The sequence below is a fragment of the Agelaius phoeniceus genome, chromosome 13 (assembly GCF_051311805.1).
Source record: "Agelaius phoeniceus isolate bAgePho1 chromosome 13, bAgePho1.hap1, whole genome shotgun sequence".
NCBI lineage: Eukaryota > Metazoa > Chordata > Aves > Passeriformes > Icteridae > Agelaius > Agelaius phoeniceus.
This window is the reverse complement of record NC_135277.1, coordinates 2,170,416-2,198,074: the sequence shown is the minus strand read 5'-3', so window position 1 is coordinate 2,198,074 and position 27,659 is coordinate 2,170,416. Positions and strand designations below refer to the sequence as shown.

General features: G+C 44.7%; 1 protein-coding gene across 7 annotated transcripts in view; it reads right to left on the bottom strand.

The window, feature by feature from the left end:
- The window catches only part of MEGF11 (multiple EGF like domains 11), a 254,466-nt gene that overhangs the window by 82,714 nt on the left and 144,093 nt on the right, over window positions 1-27,659 (bottom strand). For all 7 annotated transcript variants that reach the window (XM_077185613.1, XM_077185612.1, XM_077185615.1 and 4 more), the window contains 3 exons: window positions 11,774-12,020; window positions 9,739-9,859; window positions 4,593-4,729 (listed from right to left, as the gene is read on the bottom strand). In XM_077185613.1, coding sequence (XP_077041728.1) covers window positions 4,593-4,729; window positions 9,739-9,859; window positions 11,774-12,020 — 505 coding nt within the window. The remainder of the gene's footprint in view (window positions 1-4,592; window positions 4,730-9,738; window positions 9,860-11,773; window positions 12,021-27,659) is intronic.

Genomic DNA, 27,659 nt, shown 5'->3' with positions numbered 1-27,659 from the left:
TCTCCTACTCCAGGGTAGCTCAGTAGTATAAAATCTCCATAAAAATCACTTTCATGCTCCTTAGTGGAGAATCTTCTTAAAAATTGCCAACATTTTTAATATTTGATGCACATAAAATTGGAACCTGCAAACACTTTACACAGATTGTTTTAAATTGCACCTTCCATGCACTGATAAAAATATCTCCCTACTTGGATATGTTCTGAGATTGCCAAAAAGTCTGTTTCCTTGTCCTACACAACCAATTTAAGAGTTCAGATTATTTCCTACTTGGAAAAGCTCAGCTAAGGTCCTGAAGAAAGCAACTGATTGTGTGCTTGACATAATTCAGTGGCTTCAGAATTCTGCAATGAGTCAGTACCACAGTTTACATGATCCACCGTGAAATACAGATAGGCCTTTTCAGTTAATAAAAACAGAAAAAGAAGCCCAGAAAAGCCCAATTCCCTTATCACATGGATGCCAGGCATTGGAAATTGCCTATCAGCATTAATTTAAGCCTGAGCATTGATTAAAGTGTATACTGTAAACTCAGTGGATGGAGGCAATTGTTAAATGTCTTTCTGCAGGTCATTTCACAGCTGGCAGGTGAGAGTTAATATAATGATCAGTAATAAAAGATTAATGTGTGATGCAAGCCAGGCAAAACTGCAATGAACACAGGCAGTATATAAGAAGGGCATTAGTTTTGCAGCTTCAGATTATCACGTTTTACTAAAAATAAATGAACACAGCAAAGGGCCTGGCTGGTGATTTAATTCCAGCAGGCACCAACGCAGCTGCTGGTTGCAAATCCGAGTTGAGGAGTTCATACGAGACCCACAGTGAGAGGAGTTTGGGACAAAGAGGGAAAGAGTCTGGAGAGGCACCAGAGAGAGAGAGAGAGAGAGAGCCCTGCTGCTCTCAGGGGGTTCAGCTGCAAAGGAAAGAGCCAGCAAAGAATGGGAACAGTGGGGCTGGAACACTCGTGGCAAATGAAATGCAAGGAGGAACAATGAAGCTCCTCATGTCCCCACTGCTGCACAGACCCTGAGTGAGCAGGAGAGCTCTGAGCTCCACGGGGTGAATTCTTAGTCAATAGTGCACTGTATCATTCTATATTTATAGAAGATGAAGCATTACCTAGCAGGGAGAAAAGCATCTGGAAATGAAATATTGACGACCTAATCCATTTACATAATTAGCCTTTTTCTACTAACAATTTAACCAACTTATTTATTTGGAGATCAAGCAGCTACTGCTAATGAATTTTATACAAAGAATACTAATAATGACTCCTCTGGAACATGAGAATAATCACAGCAGGAATTAGCTCTCTACTTAAACATCTTTCCTTTGCAACATATCAATCTAATGTGTCCATAGCACCATTAACAACCAGATACATTGTTCAATTAAATTACAAAATGAGCTGCTAAGCCCTAGTTATGTTTCTTGTTTAATTTACATTGCTTTCTGCCTATCTGGGGAGATTCGTATTATAATATCCACTGAACTTTAATATGTACCATAATTATTTGGGTTGGGATAGGATAATATGGCTGTCACCTGTAGAATTAATGGAAGCAATTTCACAAAATATTAAACAGAAGACAGCATGCTTAAGAGATGAACTTAGAACATACTCCTACATTTCTCCCCACAATTTTATTTTTTTAAGAAATAATACTGCGAAGTTTTTTAGGCTCTCCTCTTTGTTTTGGAACAATGACCACGTTTATGTAGCACAGACAAATATGAAAAGCCAAAATGCACTAACCTGGAGATAAGAGATACAAGTACAAACACGACAACAGGAGAGTAAATCTGCCCATATAGTTCTAATAAATGTGAGATTTATTCTGTTAAGATTCAATCTTTCGATTTAAGGGCAATATGGAAAACAAAGCTAAACCAGCATGTTCACTTTTCCTGTGAGCCACTCAATTCTGAAACACTCCATTCTCAGCTTCTAACTGTGCCTCTGCTATTATTCCTTTCCAGTTTGTAAAACACACATTTCCATGACAGATCCAGTCATTTCAGTGAACACAAAGCATCCTGCAGTTATTAACAGTGCTGCCAATTTCCTAGAGATTTAGTGCAGTGCCACCCTTGGAAAACAGGTAGGGAACAAAAGTGTGGCAATTACACTCACACAGACCTTTATGACCATTTCATCTCCACAGATATTTATCTAACTGTGTGTTATTATCTTCTGCACATGATGATGAACTGGAACATTATATAGTACTTATTGACAATTTTAAGATGATAGTAGGTAAAATGTATTTATGTCTTTATTGCTGTTATTCACAGTATCTGTCATTATTGATATTTTTTTCAATGCCTTATAAAATGTTAAAGCAGGCAGTGTTTTGTTGTGTAGCAGATTTTCCTGCTCTCCTTTTTGCTGTGACACTGCAACAGCTGCAGGAGATACAGAGGGTGAAACAGACTCTGAGCTAAGCTGGAGCTGCCTGGTCTGTCCCATTGTCCCTGTGGTGTGAACACAAAACCAAGGACAGACACTCAGACTCTTTAAAGACCTTGTCCCTCACAGAACTCAGTGGGCCCCCAGGCAGGTGAGGCAGGTGTGTGCTCAGAACAAACCAGTACAGCCAGTACAAACCAGGGCTGCCCAGTCCCGAGGAGCAGCACAACTGCATCTGGACACAACAGACCTGAGGTTTCCCCTCCCTTATGGAAGGAGGATTAAAGGCTGAGAGATGAACATGCTTTGATTTTGCAGGAACCTGTTGGAAAGGTGGGAATTTCTAGGCTAATCCAATTTTACCATGCTGCAGCAGAGCTTTCCTAACTGCCTGTTTACCTTTTCAATCCTCTTCTCATTCATCCTTTCACACACCTGCATTTCTGCTCTCCTGCCTCTCCTCTCAGTATCTTTTACTTCCCTGCTCTGGGATGGGGAAGGTGAGCCATTCCCAAGGGTTTTGCTTGGATGCAGGTCCAGAATGTGATCTTCCCTCACTTCTTTTCCACTTCTCCCAACTGATTCTTATTTTTTTACTGCCTTATTTTTTTACTGTCTCTCTTCCCAAGTTACGTCTCTCTTTAGAGTCTGAATGTCTCTCACTTTTGTCCAAGTACAGACCTCATGAGTCCACACTCCCTTTGCTCCAGGACAAGCCCTGTGAGCTCCTGCCATGTCTTCCCTAAGGTGCCTCCTCTGCCCAGTCTCTCCCTGTGCTGCCTCCTCCAGCCCCTCTCTGAGGGCAATCAGCAGTAAAATCCTCTTCCCATGTCCTTTCCTCATCCCCAACAGGATGCAGGCTGCTGGCTTGGAGCTCCCAACAGCTCCAACACTTGATTGCATTGATCCATCCACAGCCAGGAATCCATCAGGGTGGGCAACAACCAAATGAAGAGAGCAAGAGAGGCTCTGTGAGCCTCCCCCAGCATGGCCAGCACTGGGAGCAGCTTGGGATTCAAGTGTGGTCCCCACTATAAAGGCCCAGGCTGCACAGCTGCCTCCTTCAGTGGAAAAGTCTCCACAAAGAGAAAGAGAAACAGGAATGATATGGTATCACATGTCTGGAAACAGTCTCCAGATGGAGAATGGGGAAGAGAGGCACATTGATGTCTTCTCCTCTCAATTACTTGGAAAAAATTAGTATTTCCTCCCTATTCAACCCCATGCAAATCCTGACATAAACTCCAGAGCCCCCTCCAATTATAACTGTCCATAAAATGGAAACAGGGAAGCTCCACGTGTAATGGGAAGGAGCAGCTTTCTGACCCTCCCACAGGGCTGAGGGTTGGATGCTGGTGCTCCAACAACCTGCTGATTATTCAGTGAGGGCAGAGATGAGAAACTCCAGTGAGCTTTGTTGCATAAAAATATAATTGTAGCATATGTCAGTATACAGCTAATAAAAAAGGGAATATAGAGGAGAAAGTGCTTTAGCACAACATCCACTGGTGAGCTGTGCACCTCTGCAAACCCTGGTGCCACAGGTCCTGTGCAAAGAGCTCCTGGGAGCTGCTTTAAGTGCACTCCCCAACCTTTGCTAGCCAGGATTAGCTGCAGGCTAAGCCAGCACGTGCTGCAATCCCTCATTGACTTTGCTGTGCAGTCATTTTGCTGAATCCATGACACCTTGGTAAAACAATATTATCATCTGCTCTGATCGATTCATGGGTGAAGGCTCTCCTTTATAAATTTTGAGGATTTATCACCTTTTGCTGGTGGCTGAGATGGATCAGTGCTACAGCAGCACAGAAGAATGAAGGAGACATTAAACTGCAGCATTGCTTACTCTTGAGGATATTAATTTGTATAAAGATACTTCATTTACATATCTTGTAAACATGTAATGCTCTCTATTAAATTTATCACTGTAAATATCTAAATTAAATTTAATCCATTAAATTTTAAAAGTTATATTAAAAACCTCTGTAAATGGAGAGCATTGCCAATAAAAAGTAATAACATTGCCACATTTATATTGCTTGAAGTGCTTCAGAAGGATGAACCTAATTGGAGCAATAGAAACATAACACCATTTTTCAGGGAGGAAGATTGTCCTAGAAGGGATATAAATATTGACAGTCCATGGTTAAAATGAAAGGCTTTGGGGGTTGATTTTTACCTGTCTCCTATGTAGCCAGCTGTACACAGGCATTTTCCTGTCACGGGGTCACAGTGCCCTCCGTTGTGGCATGGACAGTCCTGGCTGCAGTTAATTCCAAAGGTTCCAGGAGGACAAGGCTGTGCACACACCAGCCCCTGGTAAGGTTGTAGAAAGAGCAATATTTCAGTCAACATTCATAATGCAATAAATTTCTCGATGCAGCTTGGAATTTTATTGTCCTTGCTAAAACTAGATGTAAGTGTAGCAGCAATATTTTATCTGCATAAGATGTGCTAACAACAGTCTGAAAACTCTGCTACCATAGTAAATGCCTGCCTGGCCTGACTCCAGAAGGGATTTTTCTCACCACTGCACACTCAGGGATAATTCTCTTCCTTGGATCTCCCCCACAAACTGCAGCTGGGCTTACACTGCCCCTTGAACAGCCACACCAAGATGGGGGAGAAGTTGAAGGCAACCAGAGAAGTCTACGAGGCTGCTTTGTGCTCCTGGGGTTTTGGTGAAATGGAGAGTCTGAAAAGCTGCACAGAGAAGGTTTGGGAAGGAAGGGATTGTTGGGAGGTTTGGGAAGGAAGGGATTGTTGGGAGGTTTGCTCTGGGAGGGTGTAGCTGTGCTGGTTTTGATGGTCTGTGACAATCTCTCCTGTTCAGCCAGTCTCATTCATCCAACCCAACTGGAGGCTGGAGATTCCTCTACTGCCCTTCACACCCTTCACTCTGCTCCCTCTGCTCTCTCCAGCCACACATCCATCTCTCAAAGCAGCACAGAATGGATCTGCCAGAGCTTTGGGAAAGCCAAGGGAATTTTGCAGTGGAATATTTACCTAATCCCTAAACAGTGACAGGATGCAGCATCCAGCATCCTCCCAGCTCTTTATCCCCAGCCTTGGAGCCACATCTCAGTCCCTGACCTGCCTCAACTCCACATCCCATTGTATGCTCCCAGTCCTCTGCTCTCCTGCCTCTTTATTCCAGTCTATTCCAAATCCATCCTTTCCATCCTCTCCTCCACCCAGACCCAAATTCTCATCTCTGAGATGTTTCCTCTTTCCCCTCCCTGCTCACCCAGCCCTGGGAGTGCAGCAAAGCCAGACTGTCCCTGCTGTGCCCCTGGCACTGCTCACAAGCAAAGCAGCTCCCAGGTAATCCCTGCTCCAGCTGCTCAGCCCCAGGGCAGCGAATGCTCACCCTTGTGTGGGGCCATGTCTTTGGAAAATTTACCTGCCAGTCTCAGGTGGTTTCCCCCCAGGTATCCCATAATGTCTCTGCCAAGTATCAAGGCCTTACAAGGATTTCCCCAGACTTTCTTAGAAGTTGTATGAATGTTTTTCTCCCTGTGAGCAAATATAAAGCCTGAGGCTGGCATCCAACTGAGGAACTTCAGCCAAAACAAGTCTGGCAGTGCTGGGATCTGAAGTTGTGGTCCTATAATGGAAAATGTTTGGCATCTGCAGCAAGTGGTGCTGCTGCCAGTGCCACCACAGTGCCCAGCGTGAGACAGAAACAGTGTCTGGCCACAGGATTATTTGGGTTTAATTTCTCTGTTTCCCTAAGCAAGCCCTGGGGCCTCTGGGTTTTGAACAAAGCACGTTATCAGGCACAACTTATTCAAAGTAAAAACCAGCAATATAAGGGCTGCTTTCACTCCCTGGGGCTTGGGAAGTTTAGCTGCATCAACAGCCCCAAAGTGAAGAGGCTGCTCTTCAATGTCACCATAAAACAGATACTTTGAGCCTTTCCCAACCAGGGCTATGTGGCTCCTTGGCTGTAAAACAGACAGGTTGGCCTCAGTTCAAGAACTTTCAGATTACAGAGTTAAAAACTGGTGTCTCTGGACTTGAGTAATACACAACACTATATATCTGAAAACCTAAGTGTCCATTTATCTTGATAATAAATACTTTCTCCCTTCATGTCTCAAAAGGAACAGGATTTCTATCAACAAATGATGAGAAAGCAATACTCTGGGATGCATCCCCCTGGAGCCAAGAGAATCTTTAGCTGTACTTTCTGCATTAATATGTACTAAGGGAATTCAAAACATCCCTCTCTAGAGGATCAAATGTCAGACCAACATTTCCTGCTGCTTATACATCTAATCAGCAAAGTTCACCCCATCAGCACCTTTTTTAAGGCCCTGATCTCATCAGCTTCTGCTTTTGACATTGTTTCCTGTATTTTGTAGGACAGAAAAGATTTTTTTCCTTCTCCATTTTCACAGACACCCCCACATTTAAAATCCACAACAGAAAGAAAAATAGACAAAAATACAAATGTTGCTGCACAATGGCCAGAATCAATAGGAGAGAAGTGATGAGCAGAATGTGCTGTATTTCCACAGCCCCACCATGCCTTGGGAAGGGGGTCTGGGGCCAAACAGGGGGAGTTGCCAGTGACAAATGTTCTGTCACATCAGGAAATATTGCTGCTTTCCTGAGCACAGAGATCTAGTCCTTCAAAAGGGCTTCTGAGAAGCGTTGTAAATGCTAAATTAACTTCTCTCCCCACTTCCTGAGAGCACTTGGAGAATTTAATATTGCAAATGAGAAAGATGTATAGAATTAAACCTGTAAATTGTTAATGAGGCCCTAAAGCAGCCACCCACTAAACTCCACAGCCACAAAGGCACAGAAGTGGAAAAAGCCCAACGTGGTGGGATGCTGGGAGCCACGTTCTGTTGCCTGTTCAACAACAGAGGCTGTTGGCCACCATCTCCTGGTGAGGAACCCATGGGGCAGTAAAGTCCCACAGGACACCATCCAAGGAACTCCTGCTGCTGGGAGATTCAGCACTGGTGGGAGGAAAGAAATTACAGGTCATAAAAGAACCAGGCTTTGAAGATGGCAGATCCAAGGAAGAACCTCAGAACCCCAGAACTTCTTCCTTTTAAAGTCAATGCCTTCCCTTCCCCATCCCACCAAACCCCAAGGGAGCTGAGCTCCTGTTAATAAGCCAGCCTAGGAAAGGATAAAAGTTGCAGTTCATCCAGCAGCAATAAAGTCCAAGTGGATTTGCACTTGTATAAATCTAGGGAGAATTCTCTCCTTCCAAAATGATGGTATATTCAATATATATGTGTGCAGTCTCAAGCCTCAAAATCAGCAAGTAAAATTCCTGGTGTCACAGAAACCCGTGGTGTGAAATAAAATGAATGCTGTCTAGCAATCCCATCTCGCCTGCTCCTTTACAGCCCCCTCATGTCTCACTTCCCAAACCCTTCCAACCACCAAGAGTTAAAAATATAGCATGAAAACACACTTGTTATCCTCTCTGCACACTGAATTACAGCTTTTCATTAAAACCCTGGAGAGACCCTTTATACTTAAAATCTCAACATTTACAAGCTGAGTGCTTTTACTTATAATTTCAGTTTCATTCTGCAGAATACTTGATCTTTCTCTTCCATTTTCAGTTATGCTTGTTTCAAACATCAATTGTTAACTCTAGGGTTCCTCCAGGGACAGAGCAGCCAACACAGTTTTCAGAAAAGTCTCTCTGGGCTCCTAAAAATGCATAAAAGAACTCCATGCTGTAAGGAATTGGGCAGGACTGGGCCAGAATACAACCACAGCTGCTGTGCAGTGCTCTGGTTCTTCTTAGGGTCTGTGCTGCATCCTAAAAGACATCTAAAAATTCCTGTTCTATTCTGCTATTCTTATTTGTTTAGTGATGTTTTAACTTTGAAAAAGAGGAGAAAGCTCCTGATAAAATACAAGTAAGGAAGAATACAGCAAAACACCTTAGATCCTGAGAAATCTTGGCATGCAGGAGAAGAGATGAAAAAAGTAATATTTTTATGTGAATCACTTCATTGATCATTTCTTAGGGGGGTAGTGCCAGAATGGACTGATAGGCCCTCAGAAATATGTGAATTGTTTTCCTAATGCTCCAGCACTCAAGGAAAGAATCTTTCCTTTGCCACCACTGGTTGCCAGGTGAGGGCAAGGGGCCATATTCATACTTCTGACAAGTTTTGCCTTTGTGATTTGAAATGGAATAACCTCATCACCACCCTTGCCATGATGGGTGGTGTTAGAGAGATTCCAGCTCTCTAATTAGAGATATTTTCCACCAAAAATTAAGGGCAGCAATGTTGTCCTACAGAACATTGTTGCTGATGTACTGCAGCATCTCATAGCTGGTGCTTTTGAACTCAAAGCAGTTGATGTATAAATGGAAAGGATATAAACCTCTCTCAGCTTTTGTATGTTTGAACAGGTAGAGAGTCCCCATCAGAATTCACAGTTGTGGGATGATCTGCAGGGCTTTCCATGTAAAAATAAAAAATTCAGAGTACTTGCATGCTTTAAAATCCAGCAAATTTGCCAAGAGACTAATTGTCAGATACAGGAAAAATGCCAGGAAGTTTAGTACAGCTAAATGGGATGAAGGCCTGTGAGACTTGGCATGCCCCAAGAGAGTTCATTATTACATTATTGATAAAGTTGAGGACTTTGAAAATGCTTGGCATTGCTTTCCTGACACAGAGGATTAAAGGTTAGGGCAGCTGTCTCTCTGCAGTGCAAGCCCTGACACAAGCAAATCTCTGGCAATCAATGGCAGTGGTGCCTGGGCAAGGACAGGACACTGAACTGTGCCCTGGGCTCAGCTCTGCTGCCTGCCTGAGCCTTGGATTCCCCCTGGCTTCCCCCTCTCCCCTGAAGGGGAACAGGACACTGTGCCTCTGACAGTGCTGAGCTGGGCTTTGAGCTTTCTGTCCTGTGTCAGGGTACTGTGTACAAGGCTGCAGGGAATATTCCAAGGAACTGGAACTCACAGACAACCCTCTTGTCTTGTGGCATGCTGTTGTTTTTAAACTCTGTGATGGCACCTACCAGTCAGAGAATCCCAGAACCACCAAGGCAGGAAAAGCCCCCCAAGATGATCAAGTCCAAACATTCCCCCTGCACTGCCAAGGCCATCACTAACCCCTGTCCCCAGGTGCCACACCCACATGTTTCTGGACACTTCCAGGGAAGGTGGCAGGTCCCAAAGTGGTGGCCTGTCTGTGCAGGTGCTGTGCACACCCAGCAAATGTGGTTCCAGTTTGGGAGTTGTTAGAGCCTGGCTGGCACACATCAGCTGAGCCAGTGAACAGTGAACACGCAGCTCTAGCCCCTGGGTGAGGAGCAGCAGTACCCACCATCCATCCAGCAGGACAGGAGCACTCCCCAGTGATGTGGTGACAAACGCCCCCGTTCTGGCAGGGGCAGCGCAGCTCGCACTGCGCGCCGTGGCTGCCGGGGGGACACCGCTCCTCGCAGCTTTGGGGAGAGAACAGAAAACAGAGATCAGCTTGCAGAGCTCGCAGGGGACAGCAAATGAGCAAAACACAAACACAGCTCATCATGGGAGTGCTCATGCAAATGATGAACCCTCAGTAAGGCTCAGCTGGCACTGCCAATTAGCTGAGAGTCCTTTTATTTCTGCTGGGGTTGTTTATGTGCCATGGATCCAGCCCTGTAAGGCTGATGCATGTGTGTAACCTTTCTGCATGTACCAAATCCCACCCATCTCCACAGGACAACCCATAACCATTAAAATAGCCCAGGAAAATACGAGTTGCAGGATGAAGCCTTCAATATGAATTATATGACATGGCAATAAAAGAAGCTGCAAACAGAATAAAAGGACGGGATTAAAATGCTTGAAATTCCTCCAGTCACTACTGAGTGTTAACATTTGCAGTGTATAATGGACTGGCAAGGACTCAACATCATTTAAAGGCTATTTAAGTTCACTGAGTCTCTCTCAGTACTTGTGGGGGGCAATTTTGGGTGTAATCCCTGCAAAACCCAGGGTCTCCTACATCTGCACATCAGAGCTTTCAGCACCGAGGTTCTGAAACGACAGGATGTTGTCCCCCAGCTGGCTGTCCTCTGATGAGAATGTCCCTACAACATCAGGGGCTGGCCCTGCTGGGAACTGACCCCTGATGTCAAGGGGAGCACCCCAAGAGTAAGTGGAGTCCTTAGCAGTGAGTGCTTCCACGACTGAGGTCACAAGTCTAGGAGGAAACCAGGTACTAAATAAAATATTCACAAGGCCTATCACTTATTTATGAGGGTTAACTCTGCCCTTATTTTTTACCTTTCCCTTCATGCAGGTCAACAAATAATAATAGACTGCAAAAGTATTAACTCACCTACAATAGATCTCCCACCAAATTCAGTGACTAAATTCTCTTTTCCCCTTAAATAATTCTGAAAAACATAATTACTTCTGAAGCTACTGAAAGATCTCTAATGAGAACTGATGTTACACTGTGGGCAATTTTAAACAAGAAACTATTGCTTGCTGTCCTAAAATTAATATGCAGATTTTGTGAATCCTACTGGTAAACTTTCCGTGTGGCGGATGGGGATTTAGCTACATGATTCTCGTTAAAGTTAATAGGAGTCACACCGCTAAATCCTTGCTCTCTGTGCTTAAAATTTACCCCCTAGATACTAAGCTGATATAGTTAACAGCAATGCTTTCTCAGTTAGATTGAAAGTCAAATAAATTGGGGATGGAAAAGTCCCATTTGATGCTGCACTGGACTGCTAATGAGGAGAGAGTCCAACTGCTTATCAAAACTCCACTGTAATTTGGATTGTATTCACATTCTGGAATTAGGAACAGGTAGAGTTGTTGCACAAGTTGGAACATATAAATTATTTTTAAGCTTATTTTAGCACTATATTTTATTTTAATAGCATGGAATCATAGAACTCCAGGATGGTTTGGGTTGGAGGAGACATTGAAGCCAGATCCAACTCCCTGCCATGGGTAGGACAACTTCCACTATCCCAGAATGCTCCAAGCCCCCTCCAACCTGGCCTTGGACACTTCCAGGGCAGCCACAGCTTCTCTGGGCACCCTGTGCCAGAACCTCCCCACCCTCACAGGGAACAATTCCTTTCCAATATCCCATTTATCCCTGTTTAAGGCCACCACCCTTTGTTCTATCACTACACACCCTTGTCCTAAGTCCCTCTCCAGGTCTCTTTGAAGGCTGCCTTCAGGGACACAGGTATAACCAGCAGCAAGAACAGAGGTTCTCTGAAATCCCGTTCCCCGGTTTCTCCAAAGGCCAGTGTATAACAGGGTGTAAACTCAGCCAACTCCTCCTCGCGTTAAACGCGTCTGACCCACGCCAGTTCAAGGCAGTCCCGGCGCGCTCCTGCCGCACTTACAACACGCCGGTGTAGCCGGGCGCGCAGTGGCACTCTCCAGTCTGGTGGTCGCAGGTGGCGCCGTGGTGGCACTGGCACTGGAAGTGGCAGCCCTTGCCGTAGGTGCCCGGCTCGCAGAGCTCCTCGCAGCGCCAGCCGCGGAAGCCGTCGGCGCACACGCAGGCGCCCGTGATGGGGTTGCAGAGCGCTTCGTTCTGGCACTGGCAGCGGTTGCTGCAGTGGGGCCCCCAGTGCTCGCTGTCACAGCCTGCGAACGCACACGGAGTTACCCACGGGGCACACGGGGCTGCCTCACCCCACAGCCCCGTGTGCACCTCGGCCAGAGCCTTGCAAAGGAACCCTCGCTCCCAAATTGCCCCCTTGACCCGGCTTTAACATCTGCCCGCCCCCGCCCCAGCTTCAGCATCTGCCCCCCGCCCCAGCTTCAGCATCCCACCCCAGAGCCAGGTTCAGCATCCCCACCCCAGAGCCAGGTTCAGCATCCCCACCCCAGAGCCAGGTTCAGCATCCCCACCCAGAGCCAGGTTCAGCATCCCCACCCCAGAGCCAGGTTCAGCATCCCCACCCAGAGCCAGGTTCAGCATCCCCACCCCAGACCCAGATTTAGCATCCCCACCCCAGAGCCAGGTTCAGCATCCCCACCCCAGAGCCAGGTTCAGCATCCCACCCCAGAGCCAGGTTCAGCATCCCCACCCAGAGCCAGGTTCAGCATCTTCCCCCCAGAGCCAGCTTTAGGGTGCAAGGACACAATGGCACCACTGTTATACCTAAAGTTGAGGACTTGTTTAACACCTTATTGGATCAGGCCTGAAATCTTTTAATATCCTGTTTCTTAGTGCTCTTAGATTGCTGGAAGGAATGAATTTATAGTGGAATTAGATGCAGAGGGTCACATCCTGCCTGCAGTGCACTTACAGGTGGTGCTGCCAAGCAAATCCTGTCGATTTAATAATGTCATCAAATATTGTTTCTGTGTTATGTTCCCATAAGATAACATATAAGATAATCTAAAGAAAGCTTTCTCCTTGGTGTTGTTTTCTGAATTATTTATTTATTTATTTACCTTTGTTGTCTGGACTAAGTAGATGGGAGGAAATAAAATAACACTGGAGACAGGACATCCTGAGGCTGCCCAGGCTCAGGGATGAAGGTATGGAGTGAATGTATCAGGTAATTCCTGTGCTAATAACAGCAACACAGAAGGACCCCAAACCCTCTGGCCACTGACATGGAGGAGGTTCCCTATGGAATGCAGTAAGGCACAGGGAAAAACCCTTGTGACAATCCTGCCTGATCCCTTCTCTTTGGAAGAGCATGTGGAGGATGGGAGAGGGAAGTCAGCCCTACAGGAACAGTTTTTCCTGATTTGCTCTTGAAACAGCACCTGTACAACACCTCTTTGAGCTGTATGCACTGAACAGAGCTCAAGCAGCACCTGAGGTCCAGGTTTCCTTAGCAAAAAGTCTGCAGGAAAACAAGGATTTCTTCAGCAGCCCTACCCTCCACTTAGCAGCCTTTCACCATAGCTGTGGCAAGGATGAAGAAAATCCTCCTCCTGTTCAGAACAGGCTACTGGGAAGGACACAGCTACTGATGGCTTTCCAGGCACAGCTGGCTGTGCTCAGAGCTGGTTTCAATTTCACCACCAACCCTCCTGCCAGTGGTGTAAATCCCACTGCCAGGCAGGAGAGGAGAGTGGAAACCCAGCAACAGGGCTGTCTTCACAAACTCTTTTGTTTGCAAACATGGAAACTAATCCCAGGTGACACAGGCTGCTTCTCAGCCCTGGATCTGTTTCCAGGATTAGCGAGGTAAATGCAAAGCTCACTTAAGCCTGGTGCTTTTGTCCTAGAAATTACGTAGCCCTCTCCTTCTACAGTATTTGGCTATAAACCCACACTGGAAAACAGCTTCTATCCAGTAATTTTGGCAATATTTTTATTTATTATCTCTCATTTTGGGAAGGAGGGTACTCATTGGTCAATGTGAGGATATGCAGCAGAAAAAGAAGACAGCTCTTAGTTAATTTGCACTGCTGATTACCAGTTTACAAATTTGTGTTTCGTGAGCAAGTGTTAAAAGAAGAAGTAAACCCCCAGAAGACAATTCCAAGGTCTCCAAAAGATCTGCAGGGTGTTAGGGGATGCGGGTGCAGAGGTTGCATGTCCTGCAGGGAGCAGAGCACACCGTGTCCCCCTGTGCACGATCCCACTCATGCCTCATCCCAAATCCTTTATTGCTTTGCCTCACTTCCCCCCAGCTGTAAACAGGGATGATAGCTCCTCTCTATCACCACTGGGAGCCAAGCAAACAAAATCTTACTCTTTATAAGACTTAAATTATTACTGAGAATCTGTGGGAAGAGATGATCTATCTTTATTTCACATAGACACTTGCTAAGGCTGTGTGAGCCTTCTGGGGCAGGGAGCAAAGCTGCTGGAGTTCCCCAGCAATTTCCATTCCAGAAACACTGATTTGTTTTCTGCACAACTTGAACATCAAGGGATGCAGTTCTGCACCTCCACAAAGGACACAAACCTGAACCACACAAGAACAGCTGATGTCTCTCAGCACAGGAAAGTGGAGTTCAGGGATCAAACTGCACCCTGTGTGCTCTGGGGATTGATTCCTGCCTTCCCATACCTCACATCAGAGCCCAAACTGCAGACTGTGGCTTCTTCTGAGCTGATACAGCTCCAGTTGCAATTAATTCCCCTAATATGAATAAGTAACACTCATTACAAGATATTATTCTATCCTTGCTCTTTCATGTCTCAGGTGGGTGCTCCAAGCATCTGATTTGTCTGCTGGGTTTGTGTTTTTCACTTTGAAAGGAAGTGAAGGAAAAAGAAAACCATTTGTAGGAAGGGAAAACTATTTCCCATCATTAGTTCAAGCATCTTGTTTCAACTGTACAGTGCCTCTTCAAACACAGCTCCTTTTCTGTAAGTCCCTCCTGTTTGAACACTTATTTACGAGCAGTATTTGGTCACGTTTGCTTCCTCCCTGTAGCAAATTTTACCCCACAATCTCAGCAAAGGGAATTGAGTGAAATTCGTTAGCAATATGTCAGTGTAAAATTTGGTTAATGAAATTTCATCCTCACCTGATTTTTTACACTGCAGCAACCTCACATGAAAATAAGATCTTTGCTGCTCAAGGTTTATCAGTTGTTGTTGCTTTTTGTTCCCTTTTCTTTTAAGTCCCACATTGCAGTGACTCCAATGACTCCAATGATTGTGGAGTCATTTCACTGGAACATGGTGTGATATTTATATAATGATATAATGATAACTCTGAGATCTGCACTGTGGGCACTTCTGTACCTTTAGCAAGGTACATCTACAGGTAGATACAGGGATGATAAGCTGAAATCCAAGTACTTATTCATACAATTAACTCCACCGAGCTCAGCAGGCTCGCTCAGGTGTGAGAGTAATTGAGTGTGTAACTGGCTACAGGACTGGGATCCAGTGGCTCCTGGTAGAGAATTATAAAATAGAAGAAACAAAAGACTTCAGCAATCAAAAGGTATTTTTTCTCTACACATGAGTGTAGCAAATCCTGGCTGGTGTGTGACAGTGACTCCAGGTTCTGGGACAGAGAGCAGAGCAGATGCAGAGCCATGGAATCCTGCTGCACTTTGGGATCATCAGCAAGGTTTCCCATGAACAAGGAGAGACCATTTTAAACCCCATCCCCAGCCTAGCACAGTCTGATCCTGCTTTTGTTGATTGCCTCAGTGAGTTACTGTAATAGAGATAAATAATAACAGCAACAACATGTGAACAGAGAGCTGATTAAAGCTCACACGAGCGCTCTGCTGTAAATGCAGATGCCATTAAAAATGTCAAAATGATACAGAGACTTTAACCAGACCATCAATAAGGAAAGCAACCTGAGAGAGGTGATGTCAGGGAGGTACAAATGGTCCCCTTAGCTGCATGTGGGGATGTCAATACCGTGAGGGATGAGGCTGAAACGGCCCCTGTTCTCCTGGGAGATGCTACATTGAAGGGAACTGCCATATTTCAGGTACGTGCCACATTCCCTGGCAAATGTGCTAACTTCCTCACTTTTTCACCTTTGGAAATGTGGCTGGAGATGAGCTGTCACCAGTAAAAATGAATGTGGCTCTGTGAGGGATGAAGCTGGTGCCCAAGCACAACTACATTGGTGTGCACAGGGTGCTGTGACAGGAGAGGGATTCTCTCCTCACAGGAGACTGCTCAGAGCAGCACCAAGGGTTTTCCTCCTATTGCCACTCCCACACTGAAACCTCAATTCCTTCCTGAAGTGAGGGCTAATTCCTGCAGGCTCTGCAAATAGAATCATCAAATCCTAGAATCCTTAAGGTAGGAAAAGACCTCCAAGATCACCAAGTCCAACTTTCAACTGAACAACCCCATGCCTACTAAACCATATCATGAAGTGCCTCATCTCCTTGTTTCTGAGCCCTTCCAGGGATGGTGACTCCACCACTTCCCTGGGGAGCCTGTTCCAGTGCATAACCACTCCTGCAGTGAAGAAATGTTCCTGCAGCAGCTATGCATGGCATCCTGTTGGCAGCTGTGTCCTGGTAAATACACATTGAGGACACAGGGGAAGTGCTGCTGTGCCCCCCAGGGCTGCTTTTCCCTGTAGGGATGAGGAGGGAATTGCTGTGCTCTGGGTCAACAGGGACACCCAGCACCAGTGCAGCAGCACAAGTCAGGCACAATGAAGCAAACACAGGAGTTTGAAAAGGTAACAGATGAATAAAAGGACTCCCAAGGAAGGGGTGACATTTATGGAGTGACTTACCCCAACGAGAGAGAGTCAAAAGTGCAGTTCCAGAGCTTTTCCATCACTGCACACACACCATTAACATGAAAACAGAATCTTCCATCACAGCAGCACCACTACCTGTGGTCTCAAGGTCTGAGTTTATTCTGCTCTCAGCATCAGCCTCCCTGTGGCTCTTTTATAGCCAGGGCCAGCTCTGTATTGCAGGTCTGCAAAGCCAGTGGGATGTTCACAAACATCCTGCACAAGGCACAGCTGAAAATCCCACTGTCTGACTTCCTTGGCCCAAGGACTCGGGACCATATTGGGCTGATGGGGAACTTCAGTTAATCCACACTTTAAAGCAGCTTTCTACAAATTTGCTAAAGCACAGAACACGCTCATATTCAATAATCGATATTCTGGAGTATTTCCAAATTCAGTTTGTAATGTTTAAATGAGATACTAACCCTTAAAAATGCAAACAGGAAATAAAATTAACTTATTAAATCTAGGAGGACATGGCTTAAGAGAGATTATTTTAGAATTTACTTCGAAATTAGAACTAGGTTCTCCTCTTAATGTAACTGTAGTGTTGCAAAATGATTCTATGCATACAAATTGAGGTGAAATGTGGATTTAGCTCTGGGTGGGGTTTTTTTTGTCTAATTCAGTTATGGAATCAGATGGTTGACCCAGCCAATGCAAAGCAGGCAAAGAAACACCAAAAGGTAAAACATATACCTGAACATAATGAAGGATAATTTAAAAGAATCAGTTAGGTTTTTATTCCCTGCACTTTATTCAGCAGAATTACAGCCCTGTGTTGAGCTGGGTCTGCTCCCTGCACAAACATGACTCCTTTTGGGACAGTTCAACACCTTTGCAAACAGAAGCCAAGCAATAGGTTTGGAACAAGGTCCGTGAAGAGGGAATTCCCCTACAATGACACTTCCCAGCACTCTGTGTTGGCTCTGAGCAGAGCTGAGCCCCTCAAGTGACACCAACACACTGCAAAAGGCATGAGCCAGGTCACTGACACATCACTTGCTGATCTGCTTGATTCCAACCCAAAAAACCTCTGTCTCAAAAGACTGATCTCCTTGGAAAGTCTAACACACGTTAATAACACTCAAAATAACCCACATTTATAAAAGTGCCCTTCAAAAATGTTCATCCAAATGCTTAGAGACCGACAATGCAATTCCATCATTTCACCAGCTGGGACACCTTCCACTCTCCCAGCCCCAGGGGTGTGCTCAGCTGTCCCCAGTGAAAATTCACCGGGTACTCAACCAACCCATAAAAACTGCAATTTGCAGCTACTCAGTGCCACCCCTGGATAACTCATTACCTGCCTTCCTGGAAGATTCCAACCGTATGAAAAGCAATCTGAAATTAAAGACTTCAGGGCCTTAGCAGGACTCCTCTTACAGTTTTTCCTGGGAGCAGGCACGGGCCACTGGCTGTTTAATCTCTGTGCAGTAAGTGGCCCACAGGGAGGGGCCAGCCCTGGGCTCTCAGTCCATCACCCACGTGTCAGGGTTTGCTCTGTCCCTGTGATGAACCACCTGAACATCGGCCTGATGACACTCTTAAAGAGATTTTTCTTATTCTTCATTGGCTTTCATTTGGCTCCCCAAAGCAAACAGGGAGCATCCCATGTAAATAAGACATTGACTTATGGAGCTGGCGTCACAAAAATAAAATGTCAGATTAAAGGTTGGAAGGATAGCAGTAATTCAGTACTTGAGCCTATGAATTATGATATTTTCTTTAATTATGTGAGCACAGGGTACCCTGGCACTTGCTGACTTCTGAGCTTGTAGCTTTGCAGCCTTAAGGTTCCCAATCCTGGATTCCTTTTATCTCCAAAGCCAGACTTTCAGTCACAGCTCACACAATTATAATGAAGAAAATGCCAGTCTCAGTGTTTACCACTCTAAGACTGCCCAGAGAATGTATTTTGCATATGTAAATATGCATTTGTGTATCCACCCAAAAGGAAAACCCCTGAGGTTAATCTGAGGCTGGCAGGACTTGCAATCACCCTCATCCTCCCAGTTTATGGATCAGTCTTCATCAGGTAGAAATGGAAAGTTGGGAAGGAAACATCAGCTGATTTTTCCCAAAATGAATAAATTATTACTCACAGGAAGAAATCAACCTCATTTTGTGTTTAGGGTTTTTTTTTTTTCCCTTTCTTAAGGACAGGAGAACAGATTTTCATCCTTCAAAAAAGATTTTGCTGATTCTCCCTGAAGTTCCTTCTCTGAATCAGATACAGAACATGTGGCTGATTTTGGCCCTGATTTAATCTTGGATGATGATCTCATTAGTCACTGACTCTCTAACATGTGGTACCTAACTCAGGCTCAGCACTTTAGAGGCCCTGCAGTTTATTTAGTATCCTCTGAGGAAACATTTGCTTTCCAAAGTAATTCTTGTTTAAAGAACATTCCTCTGGTATTCTGTAGAATGCTTATGACGGTTACCTGAGGTTTGTCTTTTGGATAAATGAAAACAAAATCACTCCAAGGCAAAGAAAAGTCAAGTATTTGGACGTCAGCCTCATCAAATCCTGTAATGAACTCAATATATTTTGGAACCAGTAAAAAGGAAGAAACAACTTCTACTCCTGACAGATATTGAAGTGTGGCGCTTACAGAATTTCTACTAAGAGTTATTTTGACAGACGCTTCAAAAGAAGTGAAAATTAGAACATTAAAAAAACCTGAGAATATTTCCTATTTCTTTTTGTAGAAATTACTGCTCTGTTTAATGAGCCTTTAACTCTACTGACACTCTGGATCTTACAAGGAGTTTAAAATCATGAAACGCTTCATAAGGGAGCGACAACATTCTATACAACACTGGCAGCTTGTCTTCTCATTATAATTTTTGTGGAGAAGATGCTGCATTCTTTAAAATGTTGTGGTTTTTTTTTTTTAGTGTCATATTAATGGGAGGCAAAGTCTGTTCTTTAATTAGAATTTTACTGTGGTGAATTAAAAAATACATGGGCAGAGTATCAAGAGTCTAATAAAACTAAATGAAGATACTATCTTTCCTCTGTACGAAACCCAGCAGTCTTTGCTCTGGCAAAACTTCCATCAATACTTCATTATTATTGTCTAGGACAGGCTTGTAATAATAATATCTGCAAGTAACTTACTTCCAAATTCAGTCTTCCAACTGGGTAAAACATTCTCTCTCAACATCTGTAATGGACTTTAGATGTTTTCATTGACTGGGTAATGAAATTTTCTGGTAATGCCTCTGCACAGAAGTAAAATCAGTTTTGCCTGCAAGAAGGGGTAGAAATACACTGGATATGCCTAAAACACTGCAGGACAGGGTTAGGGAGGAGATGCAGCCTTCAAGAAGTTAGTGTTGGAGGGGCTCAGGGGTGGTGGCACCAGAGCTGCTCAGAGAGGCTCTGACCCTGCAGATTTGGAGCTGCTGACACAGCAGCGGTGCCTGGTGCCTAAGAGCCACGTGCAATATCCATATGGGCTCCTTCCTACTCTAAATAATCTAAATAAACAACCAAGGCAGTTGTGGGAGCAGAAGCAAACCCCCCCTGGGTTCAGTAATTCCAGCTGACCTCGATGCAGTTTGGAGCAGACCCACAGGGACACTGGGAGCTGCAGGAGGCTGCCCAGGCTGGCTGCCCTTCAGCCACATCCTCCTCCAGGACAACTTCATGCTTCACCTGGGAATCCTGCATGTGGAAAGCAACCTGATCCAAGCCCTGGTGTCACCTTTCCAGCCTGTGTGACTGCAGGGGATCCAGCAGGAGCAGCCCTGCCCAGCCAAGCTCTGGGGATGTGCTCAGCTCCTTGTTTTTCACAGAGCACAAACCCAGCCTTGGCGAAGGTCACCCTGCTGATGTTTTGCCAGATAGGCAATATCTCTTTATTTGCAGCTAAAGCAGTGCTTAAAGGAGAAAAGCTTCTTGTCACTACAGCAAGGGGTAGAGGATGTTCCCTCTCCCTGTCCTTCCCATGCAGGGATGTGTCCCTTCTCTTGCAGCTGCTGAGCAGAGGGAGCAGAATTGAGAGCTGGATTTGCTGAGCAGGATTGGCTGAGCACTGGGGAAAATCAAGACATGGATAAGGAAGAAATGCTGGATCCACCTCAGCAGCTGCAAATTGTACCATAAAGTTTCTCCTTCAGGGGGATGGATAAGCACATCCTTCATGCATAACACAACTTGCAGCCCTGACTCATCAGTCATTTTTAAGATGGTCAATAAGCAATTTATTTTATTGTGTTGATATTGAAACACAAAGTAAACACTATGGATTGTGGGATTTGCTTTTATTTCCAATAGTGTAGTTGGAGAGTAAAAAAAACACTTATTCTCTTTGCTACAATTCCCTCCTAATGACTAATCATAGAATCTCGAATGCTTTGGGTGGGAAGGGACCTTAAAGAACTTGTAAAGAACTTGTTCCACCCCTGCCATGGGCAGGGACACCCTCCACTATCCCAGGGTGTTCCAAGCCCTGCCCAGCCTGGCTTTGGACACTGCAGGGATCCAGGGGCAGCCCCAGCTGCTCTGGGCACCTGTGCCAGGGCCTGCCCACCCTCTCAGGGCAGAATTCCTTCCTACCATCTAAACAAAATCTCTCCTCTTTTAGTTTAAAACCCCTCCCCCTTGTCCTCTCACTGGGTCACCTGTGCCCTGCTCTTCAACTGAACAATATCAGCTTAAAGGATGTTCTGCCCCAGCAACTGAATCTAGGAAAAATCTTACCTTTTCTAGTGTGAATTCTGTTACTTACAGACATTCAGAGAGAATTAGAGCAGCAGAAAGCCCAGTGGCCTTTGAAAAAGGGGTGTCTTTTATATCTAAAACAGTTCAAAGGCTTGCAAAAAGCTGTGTGCAGGTATCTACACCAGCTACTTGCTGTTCTCTTTTCTTCTGGGCATACTTGAACCTTCACATGGCTCTTTAATGTTACCTAATGTCTTCAAGATATCTTAAATACACTGCTGCCTTTCTCTTATAAACCATTAATAGTAATGTCCCTTTCAGGCACAAAAAAAGAAACAGTTTCATAAAAAAGTCTTGCCCTGTGTGACCCAGGAAAAACTGGAACGTTCACTCATCTAAACACATTGTGAGATTCAGCACAGTCTCTGCAAACCTTTCTGATATTTACCAACAGAAAATAGCAGGTCTGAAACTACTGGTGGATAAAAAAGCACAAAAATACAGAAATATTAGAATATTACACTCTCTTTTCACATCACTCAGGCAGAGAGATGTGGGATGTGCTTTTAATAAAGAGATAATCATGAGGCAGACAAAAACTGCATAGGTAAAATACCAGGAGCCAAAGCCAGCGTGTCCCTGGGTGTGTTGGGAAAGGCAGAGGACACAGAGCCCAGCATCAGGAGAAGTTTATGCCAGAAAATTTCCAGTGTCCCTAGAGCAGCTCCTTAGACTGCACCAGTGCTGCAGCTCTCCTGCACCACTTCTTTAGGATGCAAATGCTGAGAGAGCAGAGGAGCCTCAGCAAGCAAAGCACCAGCTCCAAGTGCTGGGCAGAACATTCAGGCACCTCTGCCTGTGTCCCTTCAGCTTCCTCTGCCCACCAGTGGGGCTTGGGTTTCCTTCTGGAGAGCCAGGCAGGAGGAGAAAGTCTTGTCTCCTAAATTATTGAGATTGGATGTCTAAACCTTGATATTTTATTTTGACTTCCCAACATGTTTCAATGTTGTTCACAGAAGCGTAAATTAATGCCAATTTCTAAAGCAGAAGTTGCTCTAAACTGGGAAGTGAAACTTTTTTGTTATGATGTTAAAAACAGACAATTCTTAAACTGTTTTACATTCTGAAAAACAGGCTGATCAAAACTGTTCATGCTCACAATCAGTTAGGGGTGTAGTGAGCTGAAATGTTTTGACAAAATCCCAGCCATATGGAAGCCGGTGCTTCGGAACAGTTTCCCCATTGTGGATTCCTGCATTAAGCCATCAAGTGTCAGGCAGGCAGAAACACCAAATCATCACTCCACATGTATTTTCCTCATTGTTTACAAACAACCTGCTTGTGCCTGCAGCATTATCCATGGGTCAGCCTCACAGAAACCTGGACAATCCACACAGCAGCTCCACTTCCCAGGCTCAGGGTGCCCATTCTGCAGCCCAAGGAACTGTGGAACAGCTTCACCCCTGGATTAATTTAATTCTCTGGTTTTTTAGTGACAATTGCCACTGACAAGGAAAAAACGAAACAGACACACATGACTTCCTGTCTGGGTGGCAGCAGGGAAGTGAATGGGATTTTGCTGGAAGAGAGCACAGCACCTGTGCATTAAAGGTTTTAAATGCCAGACTCCCTTAAAGGTTCAGATCTCTGCATTCTCCTAGTGGCAGCAGAGAAATACCTTAAAAAAATCACAGGGAAAAAGAGGCTGTCTGATGAGACCATCACCTAAATTGTCCCTGGCCATGCTGCACAGTGCCATCAGCAGCACCTCGGGCTCACCCCAGTGCCCTTTGCAGACAGGGAATTTCTTTCCATCATCTCTAATCATCTCTGATAAGGGCTGGCCTCTGTGGGTTAAGTGAGTGCCATCTGGAAAATGACACTGATTCCACAACTTTGCTGCTTCCTTGGCTAAGAAAGGTGCCCTGCTCCCTGCAGAGCCTCAGAGCAGAGCAAACACCAAACCCCCCAAATATCAAATAATCAATGAGCACAAGGAGGCACGAGCCCACAAGAGGAAGCACCCAGGGAAATGCTGATGTTCCTGCTGCCTGTGGGATGGTGACTGTGTGCTGGGTGGTGATTTAGGAATGCTGCTGACACATATGCACAAATCTGATGACACAGGAAATTAGCATCCGTTCCTCTCCCCCTGCTTCAGAAGAATTACTAAATATAGCTCACTCTTTAAATATTAAGGATATCTGCAGAATGTTGTTGTTTTTGAAAGGGTTCTTTCCTGACTGGATTTTCCTCATCAGGCTTAGTAATCAAGTTGTTTTATTTGGAATGGATAATTATTCGTTGAGTGATTAATTATTCAGAGTACATTACTAAAGAAAATTCAAAGTATGCTGGTGTAATAAAAAAGTGACAATATGCAACTATTTGGGTTCTAAACTGTGCAATAAGATCAGAAGATGTAGGGTCTGTAGGTATGCAAATGTGGTTTTGCACATTTAACAGAATTGCCTCCATCACCAGAGTCCCATGCAAACACTGATTAATTCTCAGGGTCTGTCTATGACCTGGGAAATGAATTTAATCACCATTTCATAGAAGGGAAACTGAGACAGTCAAATTACATTAAACTACAAAACTCCCCAGAAAGGAAGTGATAGCACTGAGATAGGACAGCTCCAAGATCTAAAGTGTCAATTTATGCTCTAAGTACCTTGTAGTATATTTTTTCACTACATTTATAGTCCTGTGCTGAATTAAACAGATAAAAAATGACTCTTTAATGTATACAGAGATCAATTAATTAAGTATTTCTTCTGTTTCTCATCAATAGCAGTGTTTAAAAAGTGGGAAGTTGATACAAAGAGCATCCCTGGGATGCAAACTGCAGTGGGACATGGCTGGGGCAGGACTTGAACATCCTGGGCAAGGGACCCAGCCCCTCCCTCCTGCTCAGCCAGGGCTGGGACACTGAGTGACACTTCTGGGATTCTCCCTCCTGGTTTTCCAGGTCTCAGCTCCACCTCTCTCTCTAAGGAAATCTGGGATTCTCCAGGTTTGTTTCTCTCCATTTGCTCCCATCCCCATTAACCCTGACAGTACTTCTCACAGACCTGTGCTGATCTTCTCCCTCACTTGCTCTCTAACAAACCAAACCCGAGTTATACAATATTTGCTGCAAAATTTTCCATTGATTGTGCTGGGACCTGGTGGGTTTTGTTTCCCTGCTGATTGCCAGGGTTGCACAATTGGAATTTTTGCAAGGCAAGGGATCCAAAAGGCAGTAAAACTCCACAGACAGAGACTGCTGGAGTTTCTTCAAGTATTTGTTAATTAAAATTGTTACAAGTAAATGAATTAACTTCATATTGCACCAGAAGGACTTGCCCTTATAGAGACCTCACAGCCAGAAAAAGGGGAAATTGTTCTGCAACTCCCATCTATGCAGACTCCTCTTTTTGGCACAGCCTTAATTTCTGTCAAACTAAAAGAATTCTAACATTTTCTGTCAGGGAGCTGGTGTAAAACTTGAAGAAGGCTTAAAAAAACCTCTACTGTTGACTCATTTCACTCATTCCTAGGCAGATCTGAGAGAAAGAAGATTGAAAGCAACATTACAAGCAAGAATTATCCTCAACTCTTGAAAGGCACACAAAATTAAACTGGGGGATCAGGATCAAGGTGGTGGAAATTATTGGGTCTGTGCACTTAAAAGCTGAAGAAGGTGACTTCCCACTGAGACTTGAGAACACAGGTGCACATAATTTTAAAAATCTGCATTTTTAACCTTTTAAATTTGCTAGCAAAGCAAGGAAGTTGTTGAGAAACTGCAGTAAACATGGCAATTCAATCAGCTCCTTCCAGAGCCTATCTCACAACTCTGTGATTCCTGAACCCAGCAGGTCGGTGGATCACAGAACAACTCCTTGGTAGCAGCTGAATGGAGCTCGAGGCAGCACAGCAACACTTGAGGGAGTGCATAAAAAATCTCTGAATTCCCAGCTGTGCTGGCTCTGGCCACCAATGGTCAGTGCTGAAAGCAATGTCCTGGTCCCTGCTCCTTCCTAGGAATGCAAGAGGAGCTGTGGAAAGAGCTAAAGCCAACTTTCTAGCAGCAGTCTGGGAAAGGATTCAAGTTTTCCAACTTTGGTATCAGTTTCTGTACATTTTTAACAATCAACAATTCACAGGTGATAACAGATTTTTTTCAAGTTTTTAAGCGTGTCAGAGGTGAACACAGATTTCTAGTGTTACTTTTCCTTGGATCAGCCAAAAGACTTCAGGCTTATTCTTAGACCCATGGACTTTAAAATAATTATAACCTCATAATGCAAATACTGTGAATTTCATTAAAAATCAAAACAGCACTTGACTGCCAAGAAACAACAAGCACTTTCATGCATAAGCTAACTAATTCCATTTTCAAAGCTTCTGGAAAAACAGCAATTGTGCCTCATCATGGCTACACCTTGAGAGATAACCTTGCACTTGCTCCTGCCTGCCCTGCAGTTTCAGAGGAACCACTGATGGCTGTTTACATCTCACTTATGGCAACAGGACCCGTGGTGGAGCAGGGCCACAGCCGTGACATGTGACAAATGCTGTGACAAAGATTTATAAAGCTGAAACTCTAATTACCCTGATCCACAGCCCACTGAAAGGAAAGCAAAAGACACCACTGGTTTTCCCAGTGCAGCCTTATAACCTGATTTATCCTCAGCTTTGTCCTGGCAACAGAGCGTCGAGCTGCTGCCCACAAAATACTGCCAGGTGGAATCTGAGTAAAAAAGATTTGAAGCTGTCCATCCAAGTCCTTGTTTTCTCAAGTCTCAATTATGGGACCATTTTCCTCGTGGGAGCTCTTTATGACTTCCCATTGAGAGCACAACTCACCCCGAGCGTAGCTGCCAGAATTCCTCTCTCAGGTTCTGACTGCTCCAGTACATCCACCTTATTTTACACTATTTACACAAGTGCTGTAAAGATTTTTATTGATGCCCAGGTTTTACAGCTTAATTTTAAGGTACTCAACAGTTGTGCTCAGATATAGTGGATGGATCCTCCTGCTTCCATATGTTCTCCATTGCCAGGGAGGTCCAAACTGGCAGCTTGCTGAGCCTGCCTCAGACATGGCCATAAGTCTTTGGAATTGGGACTTTTAACAACTCTGCTTTTCCTGATTCTTGTGCAAACCACTCAATCTGTCCTGGCTTTTAAACTAAAGACGTTTTTATTTGCTCTTACTTTTGACTGGTCTTGGAAATACACGCCAATGAAATACTGTTATTGTAAAACACCTTAAAAAACAGGTTTAGGACTAGAAAAGCTGTATGAATGAGATCATAAACTCCTGCAATGCTTTGTGCTGGATGGGAGACTGAAGATCACCCATCCCCAGGCCATGAGCAGGGACACCTCCACTATCTCAGGGTGCTCCAAGTCCCATCCAACCTGGCCTTGGACATTCCCAGGAATCCACAGCTTCTCTGGGCACCCTGTGCCAGGGCCTGCCCACCCTCCCAGGGAACAATTCCTTCCCAAGATCCCATCCATCCCTGCCCTCTGGCAGTGGGAGCCATTCCCTGTGTCCTGTTCCTCCATGCCTCGTCCCCAGACCCTCTCCAGGCCCTGGAAGGGGCTCTGAGGTCTCCTGGGGCCCTCTCTCTTCTCCAGGCTGAACAACACAGTCCCAGTTTAGCACCAATGATTACTAAAACATTATATTAACCAGCACCAGCAGGGACCAGTCACACATTTACCCAAACCAGTTGTCCTTTCTGCCCTCACATCTTTCATAGGTGTGAAAGCTCAGAGAAAATATTTGGCTGTAGGTGAGCAAAACACAGGAGTATGAAGACCCAAAGGAATCCTGTACTTTCCTGCTTTCATGTGTGCAAGCAGAACTGGGGGAAGAAAGCAAGGCATGGAAAGTATTAGACAGAAAAAGGGAAATCACTAAGAGTAGGAGGAAACAAGGAGAAAGAGTATGTAGGAAAAGAATACTGAGATATGCTAAAAGAAGGAAAAAACCCAACTACATAAAATCCTCCCCAAAACCAGAGAGGAAAATAAAGAGCTGAATGAAAGAGCACATGAATTCTTCTGTCCCTGCCTTAGTGTCCCACATAATGTGTCCCTGAAAATAATGAAGGTCACCAGCACATTATAGGAAGTAGTCAGCAATGAGAAGCCCATTAGAACCAGCACAGAAATGATCAATTTGTTTATCCTTGTTATCTGAAAACAGAAAACAACGTGGGAAGGGGATGAGTTCATCTTGCTCCCCAAGGCTTTTGTTCCCCAGCTGCTTCCCCTCCCCAGTGCCACGCACATGACTCCTGCTTTTTGCTCCTGGATAGGCAGGGAATAATGACTGACTGTAAAAAAATAAATAGCTGCTTCTTGCACACAAGACATCTCCTGTCTGATTTCCTGGGA